This window comes from Protomyctophum parallelum (genome assembly GCF_964188405.1).
Source record: "Protomyctophum parallelum genome assembly, chromosome: 1".
Lineage (NCBI taxonomy): Eukaryota > Metazoa > Chordata > Actinopteri > Myctophiformes > Myctophidae > Protomyctophum > Protomyctophum parallelum.
Genome location: NC_139697.1, coordinates 57849511 through 57864475, shown reverse-complemented (window position 1 = coordinate 57864475; position 14965 = coordinate 57849511). Strand labels below are relative to the sequence as shown.

Genomic DNA, 14965 nt, shown 5'->3' with positions numbered 1-14965 from the left:
TACTGTGCTTTGAACAGCCTTTGCTTGTAAGTTTTCATGCTTTCATTGTACATTTATGTATTTTGTGCACAACTGCGTTTCAATAATTTGGAATTAATCATGGCTTTGAGTTAAAACATTTCATGATGCAGTGGTTAAAAAATCCAACGCAAAGTTGATTGTAGCTTGTTCTCCGCCATCTTTTTGTGTGAACTTTGAAATACTTCATGTACTACTACATACATTATTCTTGTCTCTGTTCTTTCTACTCTGCTCCATGATTCTCAATTATGCTCAACTGCACGCAAACTTTATCGTCATTAATGAAGCTATACTAGAATTTCGCGGGCCTGTGGCCCGCTCATCCTAGCGCCATTCTATATGTGTCGCAAATGGGAAGAAGGCAATAGCGGGAGGGCGATGCGAGTGCTGTACTGTACCCCTTTGTACTGTACTGCACTCCTTAGTATTGCACTGTACTGTAATGTTGTCCTCTGTACTGTACTGTACTGTACTGTACTGTACTGTACTGTACTGTACTGTACTGTACTGTACTGTACTGTACTGTACTGTACTGTACTATTATTGTTGTGATGTGATCTTGTTTGTAAATGAGTGAGTTTACATCTTTTTGCTCACATGTTTTCACTTGTATATATAGATTGTGAGAAAGAGATAAACTACACACATCAAATACTGCAACCTATCAATCAATGGCACTGCCAAAATTGCCAAATCTAAAAAATATATATTTTATTATTGACATGTTTACAAAGAAATAAATAGGCTATTAATAAATATAGCTACATTAGCACCCCTGGCTAGTTACAGTAGCTGCCCACTTAAGCACCCTGACCACTGCAACAATGACATTAGCACCCCTCTCCACCCCAAGGATGGCATATAGGTGAGGAATGTTGTTTTTCCAGTTCTAGATGGGAGATCATTAAGATGCTGCTGCATCCTGTATTAAGATGCATCCTTACTTCCTTCCTTTCAAGCAATGGAATTTAATTGAATGCCTGGAAATGTACCATTGTTTTGTCTGTAACTATAGATAGATAGACTTTTGATCTAAGAGGGTTGATTTAGGGGGGCAAATACCCCTTTGCCCCCCCGTGGCGCCGGGCCTGCAAATCCAAAAGTAGTGTGAGATGCAGCCTTGAGCCTACTGTTAGTGGGCAAACACACCCTTTGCCCCCCGTGGCGCCGGGCCTGCAAATCCAAAAGTAGTGTGAATATTTCCACAGCCTAGTAATTACTAAAGGATAAACTATCAGTCTTCTCCGAAATCTGTCAATCTTTGTCAACTCAGCACGTGTCGACAACGCATTGTAAACAGAAGCTGTGTGTCACACCAAAAGTGGTGACCTATAGAATCCTGTAACGATCGTGTCACATTTAGCTTCATAATGGGTGTAGTGTAGTCTGTGCCGAGTCTGTGCCCCGTTTTAAATCACTCCTTAAAACTCTTTTCTACAAAGCTGCATTCAACCCCCTACCCATGTGATTTGTGATTTTATTGATTTCTTGTTGTTATTGTCATTCTATTGTGTGCCTCCTTGCTATGTTTTTATATATGTCTCTCTGTTAAAGCACTTTGTGACTTGTTCTTAAAAGGTGCTATACAAATAAAGCTTTATTATTATTATTATATTATAAAGTATAATTAAAAAATATATTTTTTCGCTCAAAATTCTTAGTTACAATGACATTGAGTTGAGGTGTTTGTGTTTTTAGGGTAACTGTTTTATAATGGCTATTTCACACTCGAGTCCCGTGACCGGGCCATCTCCCTCCCCCCCCCCCCCCCCCCCCATCTCCCTCCCCTGCCTCTCCCCTGTGGTGGGGCATGAGAAATCAAATAAAAACAACTTTATTGGGGGGGGGGGGAAACACTTAGACAAAGGAATACAATCAAAAACTGTGGAATGAACTGCTGAGGAGTGTGGCAGACCATTGTCTGACCACGCCACGGACTTCCACGCTTACTGCTTGAAGCGTGACAGTGCTGCGGAGAAATGACCGTGCCTCCTGTGTCTGAAGCAGCTAGCATGGAAGCTATATGGATTATGGAACCTTTCCCTCCGATTGCACACAACCATGCCGTTATCCACGCATCCATATTCGATAGCCTTTAAATGTAAATGTCCCATCCACTGAGCAAAAGCGGTATAAGCGCCTTCTTCATTCATTCGATTCATTTGGGTTTGGGCTTTCTGACGGAGCTCAGCTGTAGTGTACTGTACTGCTGCTGCTGGCTCTATGGAGCAGTGTAGAGTAGGCGTGGCGCAGCATTAGAAGGGCGCAGCGAATTCACGACATTAAGGGGTAAGAAACCATCCCGGTCGCGTGGTTCATGTAACGCGTGTCACTGAGAAGGACTGGCCCCATTAAGTGAACGTAGTTGGCGTAAGTAGACGCCAACATGACGCCAACATGACGATTTTGACGTAGGCTGTTGAGCTTGAGCAACAACAGCGTGTTTCACAAAAGTAATATTGGTACAGTAAATAAGACATTTGGGTGAATGCAATGTAGCCTATATGTATTCTGGGAGCGTGCAGATCTTATTTTGCATAGAGAGATGTGTGGTAAAAGTGTGGTTCGGTCGGAGAAAGAGTAGGGATTAAGGCAGATAAACGGCCATGTGCTTATGTACCCCCTGTCTATTAGCGTAGCAGGATGTTTACAATAATAAGACAGTATACTGAAGATAAGATCAATACTGTGAAGTGATTGCAGACAAGATCAATACTGTGAAGTGATCGCATTGTAAATTAATTCACCCAATCTTAACCATATGCCTGAGCTGTGCCCTCATCAGGCATGCATTGGATCTCAGCATGAAGTCCAATCCTTTTTTCTAGCCAGTGAAATGGGAATCAATAGAATGCAGGGCTGCAGTAGCAATTGGACTGCAAATTGTGCAGTCAGCCATTGCAGTAGTTGACACCCATACAGACTAAGAATCACACAAGTTGTAAATGACCGCATGCACGCGGAGTGCACACACACACACACACACACACACACACACACACACACACTTATGTTACTTACCTCTGATGGTGTGTACTTGTCATTAAGCGGCCCATAGAAGTTGTCCGCCTTGCTGCCCAGTTTGGGAGGTGCCGTGTGGCTGTGGGGGTGCATGTGTGGAGCAGCCTGAGTGTGTGGAGGAGGAAGGGTGTGCGTGTGTCCAGGGGTTCTGATGCTCCTGCCCAGCATTCCTGACGAGAACATGTTGTTTGTCTGCACCTCCTGCCGGTACTTTTCGTAGAGCAGGTTGGAAGCGCTCAGCACCGGGGCTCCTCTGGCCTCGGCGGTGCATTTGGACGGGTCCATGGGCGCGTCTTGCGTTTGGTAGGCAGAGAGCCGGGATGGCAGAGACGACACCTGGTACGGCCCGTCGACGGCCTGCGGCTTGACTTGAGGATTCTTCCTAATGTAGGTGATGATTTTAGGGCGAACTCCTTTAGGTTTGGGGGTGTATTTAGGCGATAAGGACCTCTCCCTGGAGATGGAGCCGTGGGCACTCTGCTGGTTATGAAGAGGCGCTTTGGGGATTCCCGTTGTGCTGATGCTAGTTCTGACTGGTGGTCTTAGGCCACTGCTGCTGTAGCCCTGAGTACATGCATCTGCGGGAGGGCCGCCCCCTGGCTGGGGGGGTCTCAACACCCCAGTGACTGTCCTGGAGGTGAGGTACATGGAGGGTTGTCTACGTGAGCTCTGGGGCGAGCTCTGGGGTGTCCTGAGAGGGGATTGGGGAGGTGTGGATGCCCTGGATCCTACCCCGGACATGTTGTTGGGGCTGGAACAGTTCCTGCGGTATGTGAGTTGGCTCTGAGGCCTCTTCTCTAGGGTGGAGGCAGAGTTGGAGGTAGGCTGCTTACCCAAGGGCAGAGCCTCTCTCTGGGCAACCTGGCTGAGCTGTCTGGGTGGTGGCTCTCCCCCATGGGAGCTGTAGAGGTGGGAGACATCTGAGGGCTCCCGGAGGGATGACCTTATGTTCCTTCTGTTGATTCCACGTCTCTGGGAGTCTGGGGAGGGGGAGGGCGATGGCGTTTGCCCTGTCCGCTTGTGCTGCGCCTCGGCCGACGGCTCTGATAAGCTCCTCCCTCTCTCTGTCTCAGTCTGGCAGAGGGGTCGCACCAGCTGTTGTCGTCTGGGAGGCAGTACCCTCTCCTCAAACCCCGCTTTCCTCCTTTGGCCTAAAACCCCTTCAGAGGAGGAAAACCCATTTCTATGGTGACCCCCAGCCTCATGTCTCTGACTCTGCTTGTAGCAGTCGAGATGACCCTCTAGCTCACGTTGCGTCTGATAATGCAAAGCTGGAGAGTTCCAGTTAGGCTCGGCAAGGGGCGCCCTTCTCCTAGTTTGGGCTGAGGTAGTGGTGCTGGTGTTGGGGGGGTAAAGGTCTGTCTTAGGGCTGGACATAGACATGAAGGACTGAGCCTCTCCACTGTTGTCCAAAGCACTCGCCAGGCTCCCACTCAGGGCCACGGCAGAGAGACAGGAGACAAATACGTTTGTCTCAGACTTGGACTCCTTCAGACCTCCCCTGCGTCTCTCGGTGTCTTTTCCTCCACTGGATCTGCCATCGACCCTTTCTCCTGAACTCGTCACACACATGTCTAGCTCTTCAGAGCTGCGACAGGCCTTCCTCCTTTCTAGCGCGACCCCCACCTTGTTGCTGTCATTGTCGTTTCTCCGTCCGCTGGCCGACGCGGAACTGGCAGTGGAGCTGGAGGATATGGACATCAGACCCTCGTCTTTTCCGTCCTTCATGCTCCCTCCGTCATCCTCCTCTTCTTCTTCTTCCCTCCCTGGATCCCTCTGTCCCATGAAGGTGTGGATCTCCTGGCACTCCAACCGCTCAAACTCCCGGACCTCAGGGTTCACGCACCGCTGCTCCGAGCCCCAGACCAGGACTTTATCCTGGGCATCACTCTGAGAGACCAAGGGGGGTAGAGGGCTGGATCTGTACCTAGCTTCCCCTGCCACTCTTCCCTCTCGCTCCCCATCACCCGCTGACATTAGCTGGTTAGCGTTGTCGTCTCCAGGCTGAGAGAGGTGGAACTGAGTCTTCCTGTTGTTCCTTATCTCCTCTCTAGTGACATTGACCCTCAGTCCCTGGAAAGGATTTGGGGTACTCATAGTAGACAGATTCTTGCGGTGCTCTCAAAGACACCTGTGGTGTACCAGGGTCATGTACGGAGTTGCTTCCGGCTTCTTGTTTGTTCGCTCCCTGTGATGGTGTTGACTTTTTAAAGGGACAAATGTCATCTCACTTCTTCACCCGAGCAATCCTTTGTCTTATCTTGTTTTGTGCTTTGTTCCAAAAGCCCTCAACTCCCCAGGCGTATGTCCCTTCCAGCTGAAACACACAAAAAAGACAGCAAGATCAACAAAAATAAATTGTTTATATAGGCAACCGCTTTGTTTTCATGGACAATAACATTAGCAACAACTGCATAGCATTTCAGGCAGTATTTCAGTCCTCTAGAGACTTGGACAAAACAGTGCCTCATTATTAATTTGTCCTGCTTTAAATTTCATTTCAGCTCTCTTCTCTCCCACAATGGTTCCATCGGGGCTTTCCTTCATGGAATAAGTGTCTTACATGTATGCATGTATGTTCTGCCATACCGTGTTAGTCTAGGCCCATGTATTTTGTTGTATGTGAGGTTGTCTCTGCACCAACACAACTTCCATAGCCTCCATGTGTCAATAGTGTTTGAGATCCAGGGGTCCTATATCTTGCATCACCCCTTAACCCTTATCCTTAAACTTATTGTCGTTTTCTTGAGGGGCGCTAGCCCTCCTATATTCAGCTATTAAGACCAACTCTGAATGCTCAGTAACAAGACAAATTAATCCACAAACTTCACCTAGGTGTCCATAGTTGAAAGCAGAGGAGCCTGATCTTTCCCCTGAAAACATTTGTTATTTGTTTTGAATGCACAGCAATACAACCTCACCCAGTGTGCACTAGATCAATTACCTTTAGAATTAAATTATATCATAATGAACCTAACTGTGGTACGCCATGTGTCAGGTATATCCGGGTAGACTGGGGGAGTAATCATGTTCCATGTCATAACCAGCAAGAGTGGGGAGCGCAATTACCAGATGAAGATGGATGATGTTTGTGCAAAAGAAGAGGACTCAAGAGGAGATATGTTGAGAGAGAAGAGGATATGTGAGCCTGCATGCAGAATGCTCTGTGGCGACTAAGAGGATATGTGAGCCTGCATGCAGAATGCTCTGTGGCGACTAAGAGGATATGTGAGCCTGCATGCAGAATGCTCTGTGGCGACTAAGAGGATATGTGAGCCTGCATGCAGAATGCTCTGTGGCGACTGGTGAGAGGAAAGCATCACCCCAGGGATGGGCGACGTAGTGCACGTAGAGAGGAAGGAAGGAGACGGTGAGAAGTATTTTGTAATGAGCTTACATCCGCAAGAGAATCGAGCCCAAATCACTGGGTTAAAATGAGAATAAACTTTCATTTTCCAGTCACATTTGGGTACGTAAAAATATGTATACCAACATGTTTCAAAAAGCAGCAGAGTGCGTCATAATGTGTGGTTTGTATGTGCGCCGGTACGACAGTGCACATTCAAGGCAACATTTAGATAGCATATTGTATTATTCGTTTTCATCATCTGATCAGAAGTTATAATTTTCATAATAAACAGAAGAAAAGGTGCAAGGTATGTATGTGACACGGAGCAAAGAGTGTGGGAGGTCATCAATAGTAGCTCCTTCTCCTTGTCTTACAGCATGTGTGTGGGAGGTGTAGAAATGCTGGCTCAAGGGAAACAAATCCATTGACAGATGTTCTCACTACAGGAGGGTTAGCGCTCCTTATATCAACAACACCTAATAATGGATAATTAGTGTGGCCAATGCTCTAATTAGCCTTCCCTGGACACTATAATTCAACTCACCACCACACCACACAAACTACTTCTTCCCTACAAAGCCAAATAAATAAAGTTTAAAAGTGTTTTAACTGGTTAGCCAAATGAGATATCCGCAAATAAGTGATACTACACTAATTGTATAAATATGTTCTTGAGCTAATTGTTTATCCCCAAAATCACGAAGGCTAATTTGACCTTTGGGATACACAATTAGCACTTATAGCCAGCAATTAACTAATTAATTATTGTAGCCCCGTAACACGGTAACACTTGCCGTAGCACTTGCCCTAGCCACGACGACCTAGGCGTATGCAAAGGCTCAACTTATGTAACGTAGACATAGCACCCTATAGTGTATAGGCATAGTTTCATTGTATAAATATTCCACTGTTAGGTTCTTAGCTTATGTATGATTCTTGGTGACTTTTTTCTTTTGTTCTTGCTTACTGTATCTCGCTCTGGATTAAGAGCGTCTGCTAAATGCCTAAATTGTAGCCTCTGCCGTGCCTTACAGTGAATTCTCTTGAGGCAAAAAATAACCCCATTACCCATGAACCGAAACTTAAGCCACCAACGTTAAATCTATCTGATCGCATATTTAAGTACCCGAAACATAAGCGACTAGCTAAGCAGCCAAAATCAGCTGTACAAAAAGCTCATTTTGATTATAATCAGGGCTATAAGCATCTGAAAAAGGTGAACAGACAAACAGTCAATGGGCGCGGCCATTTAGATTTTTGAGTCATGGATCGTATACATCGTGCTAGCATTCCTGAGCTAGCCAGATGTAGCCTTAGGGTCGGGGCCTATACATTAATCAATGAATCAATATAAAACGCCTTAAGACGTCTGTAGACGTCCTAGACCTCCTACGGTTTTATAAGACGTCTTTAGCACTTAAGTAGCCTAGTTAAGTCAGTGTGTCCAAAAACATGGTTACTGCACTTTGGCTTTGTAGGGCATAATTGTAGGTGTGGTTATGTATATGAAGCCGTGGGTGGTGCTACACAAAACATACAGTGTTGCTATTTTTTTTATTTCAGGGAAGAGTAATTGCACGTTGTATTTATGGCACCATAAAGAAAACGGTTACAGTCAATGGAAAGGAGATGGTGGCATGGGACAGAGGATGTCAGAGAAAAGGAGATGGTGGCATGGGACAGAGGATGTCAGAGAAAAGGAGATGGTGGCATGGGACAGAGGATGTCAGAGAAAAGGAGATGGTGGCATGGGACAGAGGATGTCAGAGAAAAGGAGATGGTGGCATGGGACAGAGGATGTCAGAGAAGTTGAGGACAAAATGTCAATGCTGAAGCAAATCCAAGAAGGGCTATTGACAAGGGAAACATGCAATCACTCTCACACACACACGCACGCATGCACGCACACACACACACACACACACAAAATACGATAGTGCGACATGTTCTTGCTCTCACACTGATGAGACTCACTATACAGACAGAGGTAAGGCTGCACGAAAGCGAGGCTCAACAATGAGGCATACAGTACCCCGCTTACCCATTGACTTAATTTGACCATTGTTACAGATGGCCTGCTGTCTACTGTGTTTACAAACGTCATGATACAATAAAGCATGTCATATCTATCATGAAGGCAGGGGGACTCTAACGTTAATTATTGTGTCAGACTCCTGAAACCATTTTATTTGCATCATTTCTTAATAGTTAGGAACCTTATGGGCCTATCTGACAAATGGAACCAAATGGAGTTTGGACCCGTATCAGAGTTAAAATTAACATTGAGGATTATAGAGTGTATTGGGGTTCCACTCCCAGAGATAAAAGACTGAATCATATATGTGGCGGTCTGGACTAGTACAGCTGGAGGTCCTTGAAATTAAAAAGGTTGAGAAGAGCAGTGTGTCTAGCCCATAGACTGTAAAAAAATATGGACAAAGCGTTCTCCGGGTCTGATATGGACGTAAGATGAAGCCAGTCAGTCCTTGAAATGTAAATCGCCATCTTTCTAGATCCGTTTGGACCCAGCTGGCCATTGGCTGGCCCAGACAACAAGGCGGGACTTCCCCCCTTCTTCTTCGTTGGTTTTTATTTTGACTCGAACGGGGGGTGGCTCCCGATCATAGACTGTAACGGGCCCAATGACAGCGCCACAACAGGCCATTATATGAACTTTCAGGAAGTCCCGATTTCCTTAGTGGCTTGCCAAAATATCTGTCTGACTGCCCCCCCTGGTCTAGCCTTATAATCTGAGCTCTCATTAGCTGAAATGTTCTCCATGCCGCTCCTGGCAGAGAGACCCCTTCTCTGAGATCATGACTCAGGTGGCTGCTCCCACTGCCTGAGGGGACCTTTGATGCTACTACCGTTTTAAACCTCAATCATATGCTTTTTCTACAGTTACAACTGCAATGCAATCTGGATTAAGGAAGCGTTTAAGGTTTGGATATAGCCATTTTACAGGGCAACGGATTGTACATTAATATTTTACTATAGCATTTTCATGTTTTGAGAAACTAATTTCCATTTACTGTACCCATCTCCCTTGTTAATGTTCACTTCACGCATACTTCCAACAAATTATTGGATGCCACCCTGCTATTCTGATAAATGTAATGTGTTTGTTCACAACTACCAAATAATAGAAAAGGATTGATAGGGGATCGAAATTGATTAAAAATCACATTCCGTGCTCAGCCAATCAAATCATCATAAATGTCATTCCGACCAATCACTTTTGGCGTCTTCACTTTTCCTCAATATGTAGGCTACAATCAAATCATCTCTATGGGGTGATAAGCCAATCAAATCATCTCTATGGGGTGATAAGCCAATCAAATCAAACGCCGTTAGAGATGCTCCGATAATCGGCCACCGATCTGTGATCGGCCGTATCGGCCAATATTCACTCCGATCGATGATCTGCAATTGACCCTTTCTGGAGAAACCGATCTTTTACACCATTTAACCCATTCTGACCTGAGATCAGATTCACACGAGGTTTCCACTGGACACACACTGGTCTGATGAACCCATTCTGACCTGAGATCAGATTCTAAAAGATGTCAGTCGTTCTTCGATTTTTCAAAAATAGCAGACCTACAAGCTCGTATCGCGCCACTCGGTGGCGCGATATGAGCTTGTAGATCTGCTATTTTTCAATAGCTAAAGCATGACATGATGCGTATAAAAGTGGTATAAAAAGTGGTATAAAATGTCAGATACATAAAAGTACAATATCATTTTGCATTTTTGTGACAGGACTAAACATATTCCCCTTCCTCCCCACACACAGGAACAGTTTTGACGTGGGTTTTCATGAGAAAAACAAGGATGAGTCCCCAAAAAACCTGACGGGAACATTCCTTAAAGCTGGGCATATGCTGTAAGGGGCTAGTGCCCATCAAAGAAAAAACATGATCCCCATCCATAGTTAAGAGAACGTGAACTAATGAGAGACAGCGAAATGCTAATAGCATCTTGGTATACAGTGCAATCCTCAGTGTTAATTCATCCATGTGAAAATCCATGTATCTGATGTGCCATTCCAACACTTCACGCATTGCTGATCTTTTCCCGAAGGTTTTCTGAAAATGTATTGTATCCCTACGGGTTTTATTCACCGATTCCTTGATAATTCCACTGCTTGCTTTGCTACCGAAAATAAGTGTCCAGCAGAGGAACTCTAGAATTAACATACGACACCTTGGCAAAATGTCCCCTTTCTCACTGACAATGTTCTGTTTCTGACAATGTACTGAATTGGACATGTGAAACGGCACATGAGATTGACAAAGAGACAAAGGCATTCATTGTCCGTGATCTGCACTTATAGCCTCTGTCTGCACACACACAGCCAATATTTACCAACCACACTGGCACACACTGCTGTAATTACCTCATTAGAGAACACGAGAGGAAACTGACATTTGAATGTGGAGCGAGAGACAAAGAGAGAAAGACCGACAGATACACAGACACACAGACAGACAGACAGACAGACAGACAGACAGACAGACAGACAGACAGACAGACAGACGTGGTAAGGGAGAGAGGCAGGGAGAATTGAGCATGCACACGCGGTGGCACATTGGTTGCTGCATTGATGTAGCACCAGGGCTTCTGCTGATGACAGCAGTCCTGGGATGCTGAGAGAGAGAGAGAGAGAGAGAGAGAGAGAGAGAGAGAGAGAGAGAGAGAGCTGAGCCTGGTCACTGGAGCTGAACCTGTCCCAGCCAGACACAGCTAATCAAACACTAAGGCTGACATCACATAACCAGTCTTAAAGCCAAAATAGATCCCAGGCTGAAACAAAGCATTGAACTGTAGCCAGACAGAGGGCAACCAACAGTAGCGAGGATCCATAGGCGCATGTTTTGTGCTCTGTCTGCTGTACAGTATATCAGTGGTTCTCAAACTTGTCAAGGACCTCCAAATATAAATATAATAATATAATATAATAAAAATCTGAAATCATCAACAAATATTTTGTGCCAAGGAGGACCCGCATACTGTACAAGATTAGTTCACATTGACTGCCACTGGCGGGGATCTACGTTATCTCAAATCAAAAGCTTGAGGGCGCTCTTTGCCAACGTTATGAATAATGCTTCCGAGGGAAGACGTCATCCCAACATTTGTCGCCCCATTCGCTTCAATGTTATCTCGGAATTCTTTGCCCAGATTGCTAAAGAACAGAAGATCGCATTTACAATTTTTATGTGGTATGGCACAGTTTGTTTTTTGAGGCTTCCACCTTTATGTCATATTTTTATAGAGAGACAGACAGTAGGCTGACAGGAAATGGAGATGGGGGAGTGACATGCAGTAAAGGCCGTTGGGATTGGGAGTCGAACCCGCGGCACACTGTCAGGATCGGGCTACCGGCCAAGGTGCCTGGACCGCTGAGCCACGGCCCAGGCCGTGGCATGGCACAGTTAAGCAGCAGGAGTTGGCGTGAGCTCATATGTAGAGTTGGTGGCCCGGCGCTCTGCCTTGCCTTGTGGAGATCTAGGGGTTTGATGAGGTCAGATCAACATATGGAATGTCAGAACAGGTCAGCTCCATATATGGAGATCTAAGGGTTTGATTGTCAAGTTCAACATATGGAATGAATTCTGTATTGGCCATATATGGAGCGTGTCACGAGGCGTGACTGACTGACGGGAGATGCAAGTTTTCATAGTAAACAGCGACCTACAGTTGCAATTATATCAACATTACATATGGTAGGGAATCCTGTCTGGGCAGCTCCCCTGGGAAACTCAGCAGAGCTCAAAACAGGAGAGACGCAGCAGCCCTGTTTCCGTTGTCATGACGATGCCATATCTCTGGAAATCCGCTAAGGCTCCCCACTAAGATCCACCCGACCCCTGCCTTAGTCAACGGTGGAGAAAGGTCAACATCGGAACGGGAGAGGGACTGTGCAGGCCTGCTGCATGCTAATGGATTTTAACGCACCATCACGTGTTTCACACATTTCTGAAGAAATGCAGAAAACTGCGCACACACACACACACACACACACACACACAAACAAACACAGCAAATTCAGCAGCTGAAGAGATAGATAGAGGGATGAAGGCATGCATGTATGGATGGATGAAGCGATAAAAACATGGGGAGGGAAGAGAGAATCAACAGACTCTGATCCCAATCCCATCCAGTGAAGGTTCCTCTCATCTCTGTGGATAAGGAGAGATGAGACGGCAACATAATGCCTATGTAATAAATACTGTTCTCTTTTGTAACCTATAAAACCACTGTCTTTCTCCTGGCTCACTTTGAGCAAGACTTAACAACCTGATGATTAATGGTAGAGAGAGACAGAGGGACAGAGAGGGAAAAGACGATTGATGACAAACACTTTCTTTGAAAGGAGGGATAGACGCAATCTAAGATAGAGGGATGAGTTATGGTTGAAAGGAGCATAAATGAAGTCTTGGTCCTCAATCCCCCTCACTGTACTGTAGTTACCTGCTTCGTCTCAACCAGGGCAGGAATCATTGTGTGTGTGCGTGTGTACGTGTGTGCGTGCCTGTTCGTGCACGCAAATGCATGCATGGCTGTGTGTGACTGTGTATGTGTGTGTTTGTGTGTACATGTGAGGAGAGAGAGGGAAACATTTAGAGAAAATAAGAAAGAGACAGCTAAGGGGAACCAAAGTCTGATATCAAAATCATGCCCCTAGATCACGTCACACATGGGCAACAAACGGTCCCAGGGCCCTTTCACAATTTCAATCTGGCTCTCGGAAGTCCTCAAAGAAAAACAAAATTTACCCTACAAAAATCTATATCTAAAAAGACGATGAATTCAACTAGACTCCAATATACTATTTGGATACATACCTACATTCCATATTCCATCCATATATAATGTTACATGTTTCTTTCACCCGGAGAAGACATTTTGTGGCCGCGATCGTCGGTTCTTTGGTTATGAGCGGTTGAATAAAGCTTGTTTTGACATGAGGCACAATCTGGGAAAGATTAGAGATAAATTTGAACTGCAAGCGGACGGGCTCGGCCATCTTGTCAGTATCCGGATAACTCACCAGTTTACCAACTCGCCACGATTTAGTGCATTTTAGTTTTACTTCACCTTCATTTAAATTGCATTGAATTGAGAGAGAGAGAGAGGATAGTTGTTTAAAGTTAACACTAGAGAAAGTAGGAATGCTAAAAGTTTATACACCAAAGTACCGAAACAATGTAATTCATTAGTAAACAATATTCTGAAATGGTAGGCCTACATATCATACTCAAATTTTTATCATTATCTGTGAGTTTGACATACTACACTGATGAAGACAGTATGTTAGTATAACGATGAAGACATTGATAAAGAATTGTCGCTGCGGCGACTTGGTAAACTGGCAAGATCTCCGGTATCAATCTTATTGTTTCCCGGGTCATTGCCTGTTTACTAGGGGTGCTCCGATCTAACCTGCTAAAGCTAACCTGGCAACCCGCGGTCAATATACAATGTTTTCATATAACCAGTTGTAACCACTTTAAAGCCGTGCTGCTGCTCAGGCTGAACAGTTGTTCAACAACGTGGATGTATGTTTTTAGCGAGGTGAAACTGAAACGCACACAAAAGCCAACGGAAAGATGCAAGTTGGAATGTCATCTGTGTGGAGCATGTTCCATGGACATTATCTGCAAGTATGACGTCGGCGAAAATGTTCTCCGTCTGTGTGCAACACAGCCACCGATTGATCGGAATAACTGTACTGTTTTCTGACCGCATAGCAACCCGGAGCTAATCATATGTACCACCAGGACCTAACTTAAACCACTGAAAAGACCATAGAACGTAAATGTACGTCTTCGTCACGGAAGCTCTGGATTTGAAAGGATGTAATTTTTGACAGCATCAATGCATTTTTTTTTTGGTAAAGTCAATGTGATTTTTGAAAAGGAACATTTCTTTATGAGGGTATAGGTTTGACCTTGAACCTTGACAGACAGCAGAACTTCAGTAGGCTACTCTAGTGGCAGGGAAAGAGAGATGGGAGAGAGGGGGTAAATAGTGACAGAGCTTTCTAAAAGCGGACAGTTCTACTGCTTGAACTGAGTTTTGTTGCAAAATGGTTTATTTACTGCATTTACAGTATAGGCTGAACACATTGTTCTTGTTGGGAACACATGCCCCTCTGGCTATGCACCAGTTTCAAACCCTATGATGTCAGACTGTGACGTCATATTGACGCCATTAGGGATAGCCATACAGGGATAGAAAAGATATATAGAATATATAATCGGAGACAGAGAGACAGACACGCACACATTTAAGAGAGTTTTGGACTGACACCCACACAGCTTACGTGGGGGACAGAGAGGCTGACACCCACACAGCTTACGTGGGGGACAGAGAGGCTGACACAGACAGAGATTACATGCATTTATAGATAGGGGTATATAGATGAGCCCACACATAGAACACCATAGGTAGCAACCATAATGTCATCCAAATAAATGGTAAAATGGTGCATTTATATAGTGCTTTTACCTAACTCAGCTTTACAATGTGCAAAATTACAGCAGAGTCAACAATTTAAGGCACTGT

General features: G+C 45.0%; 1 protein-coding gene across 1 annotated transcript in view; it reads right to left on the bottom strand.

The window, feature by feature from the left end:
• mtus2a (microtubule associated tumor suppressor candidate 2a) overlaps positions 1-5139 on the bottom strand; it is a gene marked incomplete at both ends in the record, with an annotated part of 62455 nt that extends 57316 nt beyond the window's left edge. The window contains one exon of the mRNA XM_083791843.1: positions 3043-5139. Coding sequence (XP_083647969.1) covers positions 3043-5139 — 2097 coding nt within the window. The remainder of the gene's footprint in view (positions 1-3042) is intronic.
• Positions 5140-14965: the final 9826 nt, after the last annotated feature.